Source organism: Gadus morhua, chromosome 16, assembly GCF_902167405.1.
Source record: "Gadus morhua chromosome 16, gadMor3.0, whole genome shotgun sequence".
Taxonomy (NCBI): Eukaryota; Metazoa; Chordata; class Actinopteri; order Gadiformes; family Gadidae; genus Gadus; species Gadus morhua.
This window is the reverse complement of record NC_044063.1, coordinates 9007057-9019862: the sequence shown is the minus strand read 5'-3', so window position 1 is coordinate 9019862 and position 12806 is coordinate 9007057. Positions and strand designations below refer to the sequence as shown.

At 46.5% G+C, this 12806-nt stretch overlaps 3 protein-coding genes across 5 annotated transcripts in view; 1 reads left to right on the top strand and 2 right to left on the bottom strand.

The window, feature by feature from the left end:
- Window positions 1-41: 41 nt before the first annotated feature.
- On the bottom strand, window positions 42-3942 carry sertad3 (SERTA domain containing 3). 3 transcript variants are annotated; one of them, XM_030380424.1, is made up of 3 exons: window positions 3823-3936; window positions 3066-3353; window positions 42-2921 (listed from the first exon to the last, which is right to left on the bottom strand). In XM_030380424.1, exon 3 carries the CDS (start codon window positions 2907-2909, stop codon window positions 1779-1781), a length of 1131 nt encoding a protein of 376 aa, XP_030236284.1. In that variant the 5' UTR covers window positions 2910-2921; window positions 3066-3353; window positions 3823-3936; the 3' UTR covers window positions 42-1778. The 3 variants fall into 3 exon arrangements, with proteins under 3 accessions (XP_030236284.1, XP_030236285.1, XP_030236283.1); XM_030380425.1 differs by having other exon boundaries at window positions 3066-3186; window positions 3823-3935; XM_030380423.1 differs by lacking the exon at window positions 3066-3353 and having other exon boundaries at window positions 3823-3942.
- Window positions 3943-4903: 961 nt separating this feature from the next.
- On the bottom strand, window positions 4904-10119 carry blvrb (biliverdin reductase B). The gene is made up of 5 exons (XM_030380427.1): window positions 9876-10119; window positions 8426-8587; window positions 7733-7822; window positions 6191-6322; window positions 4904-5359 (listed from the first exon to the last, which is right to left on the bottom strand). The coding sequence occupies exons 1-5, from the start codon at window positions 9958-9960 to the stop codon at window positions 5199-5201; spliced, it is 630 nt and encodes a 209-aa protein (XP_030236287.1). The 5' UTR covers window positions 9961-10119; the 3' UTR covers window positions 4904-5198.
- A 615-nt stretch (window positions 10120-10734) lies between these two features.
- sptbn4b (spectrin, beta, non-erythrocytic 4b) overlaps window positions 10735-12806 on the top strand; it is a gene marked incomplete at its 3' end in the record, with an annotated part of 36054 nt that continues 33982 nt past the window's right edge. The window contains 1 exon segment of the mRNA XM_030337277.1: window positions 10735-11129.

The window sequence follows — 12806 nt, the reverse complement described above, 5'->3', positions numbered from 1 at the left end:
TCAAATATGTGTGGGTTGGAGAAAGGGTGACAAGACAAATGTAAATTTTCAGATTTATTTCAGAACAGTAAAAGAGATAAAATGGACGTGAACATGAACTTTGAACATTTTAGATTCAGTGTCCGAGAACCACACCCAAAAACATAATACATATTTGAAATCATTAATTAAACTGCTGAGGCAATACATTAATAAAAAAAAGTGGAAAATACAATTACTTATAATAAATCTTTATAAATGTGTCACCTGACACAAACTTGGAACCATCATCGGCAGGATAATACAGGACGACAAAAACCTGCAGAAGGAGGCATCACAATGTGCTTTCTCGAACCTAATTTCTGTGAGCATTTCAAAACCAATATCTCCAAGTGCGGCTCGTTGAATCTGTCAATTAGGGCCGTTTACATCTCCGCCAGGTTCAATCTGAACATGGTTTTCTTTCAAAAGACTTTTCTTCACCATAACATCGGATAAACGCTAATAATTTGACTATTTACAACATCAGATACCATCTTTCTGCCTCTGCAAGGTGGCAATGACACAATTCAAAGTGCAATGCTCAATTAATGACGTAAACCCAGACGTGGATTTCCTACCAACCCCCTCTGAACAGGAACTTGTGACTGACTCAAGAACAGCATGCACCATGCGTCACGGCCACGGAGCCAACCCTTCGCTCGCACGGCTCTGTGAGAGACAACGACCTGACCTGTGGGCCTGAGCACTAAGGGTTTTGGGTTCAGCTTGGCACGGAAGCTGTTCAACTTGATTTGTGTTGCGATCACATCCCAGCCTGGTGTTCACACAAGAGACTGCAATTTGGATCTTTGTAAAAAGGAGAGCACCAGCTGAACAATATATAATATCAAGTGTGTAATGATAACATTAGAAAGTCATTTTAAACATTATAATAAATAGGGTCAGATAAAACTAACAAGAAGCATCACAGTATCGCTACTGGTATCTCCCCCATGGAACACAATTGAGAAGTCATTTCATAACCCTCTAATAACCAGTAGGATTAGAAAAAAACATTGTATTAGTACTGTTAATATACTCTAAACTCCCCCTCCTAAACTCATCTCGGTTTTAAAAACTCAACAGATGTCTTCAGACGTCTATTCCTGATTGGCCAACATACCCATTCCTATGTGCACAAACTACAAGGAACCGCCTCAATACATAACCAACCAATGGCATGCCTGAGCTGTGTTATTGACAGCTCCAATACCTAAATCAATACGAGGCACAGCCCTGAGCATATACTAACACGAGCAGACCGTTTGGCTATTACCAGAACCATCTCTCCCCCTCTTGACAAAATATGAAAATATTTGTTGAGGTTCCCTTTGTTTCTAAGGTAACAGCTGGCTAGGAATTACATTACTAGCCATGCAGACATAAAGGCACCTACAGCATGGCCTTCACATACCAGTCACTGATATGATTTACAGCCTTGTGCGTCTGCATCCACTCATACCCTCGCTTAGAGATTGGCGTCCCCGTCATCAACCATTCTTACACGTCCTGATAGCGTTCTTCTGGAACTCAATCTCTGTCAGGCTTGCTTACTTAAAACCATCCGATGAAAAAACTCAACATGGGGCTTAGTGCACCGAAACAACTTGAAACACAATTTAAATATATAATTATATACACACACAGTCTATAGTGTAAAAACAGTTTCTACCATTCAGTGTCTTTTGTTTCAGAGCGTGTTCACAGTCTTTCAGTCTGGAGCTATTCCCCACCCCCCCCCTCCCCCCACCACCTCCTCAGGACTCCACCAGCACCTCCATCACATGGTCCAACTCCAACCCGTCTCGAGCCAGGCCCTGACCAGGGTAGGACGAGGAGGACGGAGACGGGAAGGAGGAGGAGGGGAAGGAGGAGGAGGAGAAGAAGGGGGAGCCGGAGGGGGTGGTGGTCGGGTTGAAGGAGGAGAAGGAGGGAAGGCACCACATGTTCTGGTTAATGGACAGGAAGGGAGAGGAGGAGGAGGAGGAGGAGGAGGAGGAGAACGACGAGAAGGACGGAACAGTGGAGGAGAGTGAGGGCAGGTATCGGAGAAGCTCCTCTCCACTGGGGTGTCCCTCTCCCCTCGCTCCCAGCACGCCCAGCTCCCTCTCCAGCAGGGACGTGTCTATGTCCTGGAAAATGTCGTCCAGGGCCAGGTCCCCCAGGTAACTGGACCTCATCACCTCCACGCAGCTGTCCGTCGCCCTGCTCTCCTCGGCCCGTTCCCAGCCCCCCCAGCTTGGACCCCTCACCCCCTGTTTGGAGGCTCCATCTCCCTCCAGTGCCGCCAGGTTCTCCAAAGACCTCAGAGGCGTCCGCGGCGCTGCCGGAGAGCCGCCGTGGTTCCCGTCGATGCTGGACTCCAGCGTGGTCAGGATGGAGGAGATGGCCGCTGACAGAGAGAAATCTGGATCTGAAGACATGGACTCCCAATCCTCTGAGCCTCCCTCGATACACACATCTGGCGTACTCACTTGGAAGTCCGCCTGATGCCTACTAGACGCAACACCGAATTGGGGGTCTGGGGGTGAAGAAAAGTCACTGGCTGCAGCCGAATGGCTGTTATGGACCGTCACCGTGAACTGGCGATCCGGTGTCGCCATTCCAGTGCAGCCGTCCTCCTTGGTATGCACGGCGGCTGCAGCGCCACAGGGAGTCGGCGAACCCCCATCTTTTCCCATGGCTGCCTCCAAGGTAATTTGCCGAAGAGTGTTTGCTATTAAAACAGATCGCCTGAGACTGGGTTCGGCTAACACTTGACCATGTTGATATTTGTTGAGCGAGATGTAAAGGACTAACTGCCGCTGTCCTTCCAATTCTGCGGTGGTCTCTTCTGTGTGGTCTGGATCCTCGGGCGGGAGTTTACGCTTCTGCCCCTTCAGGATCATCTTTAGACTAAGCTACAGCAAAGAGAGGGGCAAACATTAATACGATGATATTAAGTCGGTACACCTGGCATTTCGGAGATGTTCAAATGAACCACTTTATGTAACGGTACGCATGCAGCTGCAGAGAAACTAGCAACTTTTTAAATCTTGACAAACCTGTTGATTCACTTCCCGTACTCCACATTCGGTGTTGCAAATAGCAGTAAGTCAATTCCCAATTTGGCTTCGATCTTCAATATACGGTAACGACTTTTCGGCTCCATAAACTCATACTATACTACAAAAAAAAAAGAATGAAAAGTGATAAGCCTTTAGATCCGCGGAGACTGTATGGTCGGAGGAGTAGGCAGAGCGGAATGTTCATCTTCTTCTCCCGCCCGTGGTTTGAGTTAAAGGTAGTGGGGGGAAGGTCGACGAACCGCCTTATGGGTAATGCAGTTTTCTCTATAAAGTTTTATCAGCTGTTTAGTGTTCCGTATATAGCCCCAGTTGAAATACGTCTACCGAATAATAAGCAATATTTTATTGAAATATCAACAGATTAACTACTATAAATATAACATCCACTTCCGTAAAAGTAGTAAATTCATACTATGAGTCATTGCACTAAGTTTCGGTTGCATCTTGGTTACGTCAACCTTTTAAAAGTTCCTAGCTTTCGAATACTTTTATTATACCTTATTTTACGTCAAATCGATCATTTCATAAATTTTACAATGAGTGAAAAGCTACAGACTTTGTAACAGCGAACGGCCTAATTCCACATTCATTTTGAAAAGTAGATATTCATAAGAGACACACAGTTGTGTCTGTTCTCCGGATGGCTGTCTGGGTTGAAACTATGATTAAACTATGAGAATTTCAGGTAACATTATTGATAAAAATCCGTTCTCAAATAGACAGAATTTCTTACCTGGTGCCCCTTGGAAGCATACGTTCACAAAAGTATCCGTCGATCAGATCGATTTCCTGAAGTAAGAGCAGTCTTCTACTTTGAAACAGGCTCGCCCCGCCTACCCCGAGCATTGGTCAGCTGAGGAAGTCAAGTCACACATGTCGGGGTTCAGAAATGATTCAACCCCCCACATGCAGCTGCCTCCTAGTCTGCCTAGTGTACCGAAGAAGTCAATCCCCTGACTTTGGATGATCCGAAAGGTTTTCAAATTAAACATTTAAAAAACGGTGAATAATCCACCTTCATCGTTATTCAGCTATCCGAAGCGGATGACATCCAGCTCGGATGTTGTCGTCGACAAGTTGTTTCAATGCGTTCAATATACGTTTCACACTGGACAAGTCTAAATTCTGAAAGCTAGACGATAGAAAAGCAAATTGTCCATTTGGTCAAATTGAAATGTAAATCTAAAAACAAGGAGAAAGGTGGATCCCTGAAAAATAATCCAGAAATCCAGAAACACAAAAATGTCAGTTTCATGAAGAAGATATTTGAATGGGATTCACCTCTAAATGCTCTGACCCTGGCCTGGCGTTGTGCTTCATTTGTGGGGAGAAATAAGCCAACAGTTGCATGAAGCATAGGCCCATGTTTCTCGCTAAATTGTGAGTATTTGCACCCTTTTAATGTTCAGGTATGTTCACTGCCAAATTGAACGCACACACATTGTTTATGTTCGGTGAAGGGGGTACTCAGCTGAACAAATATCTTATCTTATTGGAGAACCACTGATCTAGACCTTTGTTTCTCAACTGCTCTGTCCTCGGGACACAGATGTCATTAACCATTATGTCACGACCCATAAATGATCACAATATCTATTTACTAATATTGCAGTACTCAACCGCTTTTGATATATTTTGTTTAGTTATATACAAAAATTGACTCAATGAATAAGTATAAGCCATTTAAACATTAGTTATTTAATACGCTTCTTCATAAAGATTAAGATTTGGCATATGGACGCACTCTCACTCAAAATGCCCACCAGCAGAGATTCTGGCATACATTCCATGAGTCACAAAATTTGAAACGTGTATATTGTGTTTAATAAAGTATTTTATTTCAAAATCTGTAAACAGACAAACTGAAAGCAACCAGGGGCATCAGATGGTACATTTCCGCCATAGTGAAACAGAAACAAAAAGCATAATACAACTCGCAAAAAAAATTAAGAGTCAGTGCAGAAGTAAGTCTATGAAATATAATATACATTTCCCCCAAAAAATACTTTAATTCCTTACACAGGTGTGCGTGTGAAAGGCGGCCATGGCGTGACACGGTGGACACAAAACCAGCCGTGCGCGGCTCCAGAGGGGTCCTCTGGCTCGTGCTCAGGGTCTTGGGTAGTCTCCTGAGACGCCCACCGTCTTGCCGTCCCACTCGGGGGTGGAAAGGCAGCTGACGAAGAAGTGGGCCAGGTCGTGCTTGGATATGGCCCGGCCCTGAAGCTTGTTCTCTGTCACCGCGTACACCTTGGTCAGGGGGAGGTCTCCTGGCAGGGGAGAGACACCCAGGTGAGTGGGGGGGGGGGAGAGACACCCAAGGTGAGTGGGTGGGGGGGAGACACCCAAGGTGAGTGGGTGGGGGGGAGACACCCAGGGTAAATGGGGGGGGGAGACACCCAGGGTGAGTGGGGGGGAGAGACACCCAGGGTGAGTGGGTGGGAGAAAAACGAGGCGGGATACCAAGTGTGTGTGTGTTCGTGTTCGACTACGAGTCAAAAAAGGGGGGGGGGTGTGAGGGTTCTGCTGTCTACCGGTGTTCCAGATGACAAGCCAGGCCAGGCCTTGCTCGAATAATAGGTCATTTGGTCTCAAGCAATTCTTGCCTTGTAAAATAAAGGTTAATAAACAACAGTAAATAAGCCCTTCAACTGCTCTTAAGAATCATATTTTCTTATAAACACTGTCTTTTGCTTCATGCTTCTGTTGCTTAGAAGCGCCTGCCAAAATGCACTTAGGAGTGACTCATCATCACATCATATCTAGTCTTGTGTTCAAACGTCAGTGTTGACGGCAGACCAGCAGCGGGAGCCACCGTCGGAAGCAGGAGCCATCGCTATAGCTAGTACAGCCAAACGGTTCTCTTAGGGCACACTTTGACTGACGCCAGCCTGTAAAAGTCGCAGTCAGCCGTCGGCTCATCCCGTGTTCTCATCAAGATAACCAAGTCTTTGTCACAAAATAAAAAACATTAGTTCCGCCCACCAATAAATGAGTCTACTCTACAATGGGTCTTTTATTTTGTGAAAAGGCGTTGAGACATGGGAGTGTTTGTATTGGACGCTGATAATAACTACATTATAATCTGTCTGCAGGCTCACCAGCGATGTGAGGTGGCATGACGGCCACGTAGTCGAGGCCGGACTCCTTCAGCACGGCGTACATCCTGTCGTGGTCCTCGGTCACAGGAACCAGGCGGGGGGGAACCTTGGAGCGCTCCCACAGCAGAAAGGCTGGGAGCAGAGAGGAAGAGGATGGGAGGAGGAGGAGGAGCAGAGGGAGGAGGGAAGGTGAGGCAGTGTGTTTTAACTGACTGGGACTAGAAACACAGGATGTGGGAGGAGGAGAACAGGAAATAGAATAGTGGAGGTAATTCACAGTGGTGGGAATTCAGGACTAAGACTCAAAATGAAGGAGAGCAGTGGAAAGAAAGGATATTAAATGGATAGAAGGAAGTACGTGTATGACCGCTGAGATTGAGGGGGAAGATACTGAAATATTCTTTACTTTCTGTAGTCTCCCCCGAAAAAAAAGTTCCAAAAGTGCCTCCCTAGATCCTAGTGTGTAAAGCGGTCTTCAAGCAACCCCCAAAAAGATTCTGGTTGAACTAGTGGACACAGCTACTGTATTTGTTAATGCCGATTATAAAATTGTATGGCTGTGTGTCAAAAACATTTACTTTCAGTAAATAGCACAAATACAATATTATATAATTTTTCCGAAAGTATTGTATGATGTACTAAAGAAATAATGTACCACCCTCCTACTAATTAATGCTAGATATGCTGTAAGTGTTGTGAAAAGTCAAGCAAGTCTTGTAGATATAGATTAAATAATGATTTAAGTGGATCAGACTTACAGTAAGTGCATAATCAGTCACTAATGGCGCGTTTCCACTGCAGGGTTCGGTACGGTTCGGTTCGCAAAGGTGCGGTACGGATTGCGTTTCCACCGCCAAAAGCAGGCGTGACCCGGACTGAGCCGTACTCGTTTTGCCCTCGTCTTCAGTACTCCTCCGTTGGGGTACTGAGACGCCTGAAAGAGTTCCGGAAAAATTCGAGCTACACACCCCCTCCGTTGATTGGTCGACAGAATCGTCACTTCCGGGCGACGTGGAGATAAAAACAAACAAACTTCGTTCGGAAGTTTGCTTCCGAATGGCTTGAATTCGGAAGTTGATTAACTGCCATATGAAAAGCATAAAGGCCAGGAACTGTTGCTGGACGACTTCCATGGTAGCTCTTGGTTTAATGTGTAGCGTTCATCTTTTCCATTGTTTTTATTGAGCAGGCTACACTGTGTCGCGCTGTTATGATGTCACGATGTTTATGTAGCTGCCGTGGCGATCGACATCCGGCCTACTGTACTGTACTGTCGGCGGTGGAAACGCAACCTTGGAACTGAGCTGGGCGATACCGCCCCCTCCCTACCGGACTGAGGCGAACCGAACCGTACCGCACCCTGCAGTAGAAACGCGGCATAAGGCACTTCCCCTGAAAACATTCCAACCAACCGCCATGGTTTAAAGTCTAGTGTGGCACTCTAATCTAATGTCTGGTATTCTTCACTGAAAACCCTGGTCAGAATGCTGTTTAATCTCAGTGTCTTGGAAGGGGGTGAGGCCGCGGTGGTGGTGGTCCTACCTGACATGCAGCCAATCACCTTGGAGATCCCACGAGCCCTCATGGCCTCCACGATGTTCCTGGTACCCTCGGACATCATGGTGGTCGGGCCTGGAGAGTGGAGAGACATCGGGCCAAGCAGGAAGGGTTAGGCTCACATGATCAAGTCACGGCCATAAGGTACAACACTGACAGAGGAAACGTATTGCCATGGAAATGTCCCTATCACAGTATGAACGGACCCGATTTCAATATGTCAAGAATTTGATCGAAATTATGATAACCGGGCAAGCCTGGTTAATTACATTTCGCAATAATATGAGATAATAATGACTATATATTTTCTTCATAGGCTTAACAAATAGAAACAAATACATAAAGATCTAAGAACCAGGTTGATTAATAGGACAAGAATAAAACAAACGATTGATTGTCCAACCCAACATAAGAAGTCACTTTGCTGCCTCCTAGTGGATTTAATGCAGCATTACACCCATGCCATACAAACCGCAAACGGAGCAGAATAAAGAACAGTCGTAACTGAGTAACTTCATTATGAAATCACTTGATATTGTACGGGTCAACTTTATTCAGAGATAATTTATCTGTTTCACACATCCGTTGACGTCTAAACGGAGAGAGTGAAGGTAAAAACAAGGTTCGAGTTAGGGAAACGTATAAATGTTTATGGTTCTGTGCATAGTCCAAGCTCACTGAGGTCTGTGCGGGTTCCCAAGACGATGATGACGGCGTCCTGGCCCTCCAGGGTCTTCTGCACGTCGGCCCGGTTGGTCACGTCTCCCACCACCACCCTGGAGGCCTTGTGGCCCTCTGGGAGCCGCTTGGGGTCCCGCACGAGCACCGTCACGTTGTACCCTGGAAGGGGGGGGGGGGGGGGGGTCCTCTTTAAATACATTTTTACCAACCCGTGTCCCAACTGAAACCAGCTAGAATCTCCCACACCTCGGGAGGGCCAACACACCCCTTCTGCATGGGGGAGATTGTGTGAGATTGTTGTTGGGAGGAGCATCTGCTGTGAGATACGCTGTGAGAGCTAGCATGAGTCAGCAGAACGCACTAGTCTGGCCCTTAACAGCCAACATGACGCTGCACTTCTATTTTGACCAGTTGTGACAAAGTGGGAAGGCAATGGAAATGCTAACAATTTTCTGTTCTTGTATTAATATTATACATATTTTGTTTTGTCCGCCATGTGTAAAGCACCCTTTGGTCCCTAGAAAGGCTCTTTAGTTATTAATTTTATTATTAGTTAATGAGTAATTATTGATATTATTATCTAGCAGTGACCCCCAAACTCCCCAGTGACCCTCCTCCCCGGTTGTCGGGTACCCCTTCAACCCAGAGCCTACCTCATCCAGCTGTTGGCAACATGTTGATTATCAAACACAGGACAAGGCAACAATGAGTTCATGGAAATGTTTACAGTTTGTGAACTGCTGATAAAAGTAATCAATCCAATTGATCTTTACACCTTTATACCTATGATGTAAAACATTATAACGTTGTAACAACGTTTTTCATAAAGAACTTTGATCGATTAAAACGGTGGAATACCATAGCATTGGCCTACTTCAAAATAAATGTGATTAATGTGTAAATGGGCTGCTGGGAATTAAATATTTAATAATCTTATATTAAGCTCTCCAATTGTTATCATAGTGAGAGAGTATACCACATACACGTGTTACACACAGTGTCCAAATGTTTTCTTGGAGTTGCAGTCTACACATTCACATTTACAGTTGTAAATTAACACATGAGTAGGCCTCTGTACATTGTTTTTTATGTATGTACAGAGTTTTTTGATAGCCTACCTTGCATTTGTTGCGTGCATCTGTTAAAGACGGTTGAATGTGATCAAATCGGTGCAGTTTAACAATAATACCATGAACATTATTTATGACGCGTTACCTCACTGATCTGATCGCATCTGTCACATCATCCCGTCCATTACTTCACAGTTCATTTTTAAATGCTGCTGCAAGCATGTTCTGTACAGTCTGATCTCTATGTTCCTGCGCAGTCTCTTGCACTATCAACTTAACAAAACGACTGACGTTTGATCCTCTATCTTCTGTAAACAGTGGTATCCTTCAGGGAGTCCTTATGGATATCCTTAGGGGTACCCTCCTTGAGTCCTTACCTTCTGCCGCAGCCAGGGAAACGGTGGCTGCACCGGTCATGCCCGTTCCGCCGAACACGGCCACGTTCTTCACCGAGTCAGACATCGTCAAGGTGTGCAGTCGGTGAGCTACGACGCAAAGTGACGACCTTGCACGATTGGCGATCAACTTGAACGTGTTGGGAAAAAGTTACTTTCGCTACGCGAAGGGCACGTTTGACATCTGAAGTAACGCCCCTTCAGATAACGAAACCGAAGCACTTCCGGAAAGCGCATTTGGCCCCGCCCCTGAAGAGTGACATTAAAGGGAAGGCGTCGATATTCATGGTCCTTTACCTTCTCTTCTTCTCCGTTAACATTAATATAGATATGAGATTATGCTGTTGCCACTTTGCTATGTTTTTTGTTATTTTTAGAGGAATTAATGCAAAAGCATCTGACAAAATATAGGCTATAATTAAAGTTACCATAAGACCCGAATGGTGACAACTGATGGCTGTAGTTCTGTAAATTGCGGTTATATAAATTAAAATGCGTATATATATAAATATAAATATCGATATAAATATTTATTTATGTATCTGGTGTTCAAATTGTTTGTTGCTTGCGTGCGCGTGTCAGATAGTGCGTGCGTCTCTCTCGCTTCGCTCTCCCTCTGTCTCTCTCTATGACTCTATTTCTCTCCCTTCCAGCTTTCTCTTTATTCTCTTTTTCTTTCGTTCTCTCTCTCTCTCTCTCTCCCCCCCATCTCTCTCTCTCTCCCTTCCATCCCTCTTAATTCTCTCTCTCTCTCTCTCTCTCTCTCTCTCTCTCTCTCTCTCTCTCTCTCTCTCTCTCTCTCTCTCTCTCTCTCTCTCTCTCTCTCTCTCTCTCTCTCTCTCTCTCTCTCTCGCGTGCACCGCCGCACTGATGCTCGCGTCCTTAATATCAAGAGCATCTCCTGCCGGCTGCTGCTGCTGCTCGTGCTACTAGCCTATACAGCACCATCCATGGGTACCGCCACGTTTTGATGCACATGACGGGCCGCTGCACCTGACGTCCGTCGCTCACGACAGATCGCCATCGTCGTCCACGCCAGTGAGGACTGATCGTCGATCAGCGGCTGGCTTCCTTGACTCAGCGATGCGAGCTTAAAGGAATAGGAGCGAAGTGCATGTCTTCGCCGTTCGCCCGCTGCTGCTGCCGCTCCATTGATAACCGTCTTCTCATCGATTCAACCGAACGCCTTCTGTGTTGGTGGATTAAACAACCCCACGATTGATAGCGACGCTGCAGGTAAAGTCCGGCTGAAATTGCACGGTTACTCTTTTATAAAAAGGTAGCGGGGGGAGGGGGGTTGGGGGTCTGGTCCATATTGTTTTGTGCGGTATATAGGCAAGGTGCTGTGTGTGTTTTTTTTTCGTGCAGGGTGTTTCAGGGACGCCGGCCCTGCATTTGGGTGCAGGGTGCTGCAGTGATCGCGGGCGCATTCGCGTTTCTCATCTATAAAGTAAACAGCCAAAGCTTGACAGTGGGCTACACCGGAGCCGCATCATCTGTATGTGGGGGCATCATGCTAAATACTGGGGGTTTGAAGCGAGAACAACCGGCCTTGTTCCAAGAGCTGACTAGTCACTAAAGCCCGGTGTGTTATTGCTTGCTGTCAGGGCCTGCTTCAAACTCAGCGGTTCTTTCGTGATGAGGGGTTATTGTTTTGTCCTCTGGTCAAGCCCTGGGGCCTAACGGTGAGGTAACAGCAGCACAACTTGGCCGAATGGCCAGTGAAACCCACGGTGTCACTCGTAACGCATCTACAACCAAGACTGGCCGCCAACTTAATGCGAATACTTGCTCCAATAAACTCATGGAGATAATCACAGCCGGTGTCCAATTCGTTATTCTATCTCATGCGATTGGCCCGTAGCCTAGGCTAGGAGCGCTGGCCGGTCAGAGCGGGGTCCCGTGCAGCGTCGTAGCGGGACGGGTCACGCGATGCAGGGATGGATCAGCGTCCGTTCCACGGGGTGCGTCGTGTGCCGCCCGCTCCACTGGGTCGTTTTATGGTTGGCCAACAGTGCGCTCGTAGTTTCTACATGACTGGCATTAGCGCCAGAGGATAACATATGCCATTGTATTGTTTAACTTTGATATCAATATATTGGACAGACGTTGTATCAACACGTTACAGCATACATCTGGCGAGGGTTCATCCGAAAGTGCGTGGACCGAGTTAGGTGGCTCAACCTCAGTATCCCACTCACTCCCCATCACTTGGGTGGGAAGTCGAGGAGGAACCAAAACGGCTACTCACTCACTGTAACTCTAGAGGCCTACTACCGCTGCTCCGCGGCACTGGAGCGTATTGTGTGAAGAATTAATGCGCAGCTGGAACGGAACCGGCCACTAGGACCAGTGTTGAAGTTGTTGTGAATTATGTTCAAGCAGTGCCATGGATATCATCTGCTCTGTCGCGCATTGCGTGACGTTACGTCGCAACGCCTGGCGCTGACCATGGTACCTACCACCTTGATTGCGTTCCGGGGGTGGGTGGGTGGGGGGGGGGGGGGGGTGTGTGTGTGTGTGTGTGTGTGTCTCTCTTTCTCTCTCTCTCTCTCTCTCTCTCTCTCTCTCTCTCTCTCTCTCTCTCTCTCTCTCTCTCTCTCTCTCTCTCTCTCTCTCTCTCTCTTTCTCTTTCTCTTTCTCTCTCTCTCTCTCTCTCTGTCTCACACACTGCTTATATATTACTGTCATGATCATCATTACCATGGCATGCATTACACTTTAGCATGCATTGTGTCAAATCCTTTTTTAGCTTACACCTAGTTGTCCTTGATTGTAATGGTTGTTGACTCATCTGTGGACTGCTCTACTCAGGAGTGGTCCCATCCCAGTTTGCAAACTTAACTAAGATTTTCATCCAGTCCACCTGACTGGGAGGCTTTGTGGTGACGCAACCTGACTGAAGTTTAATAT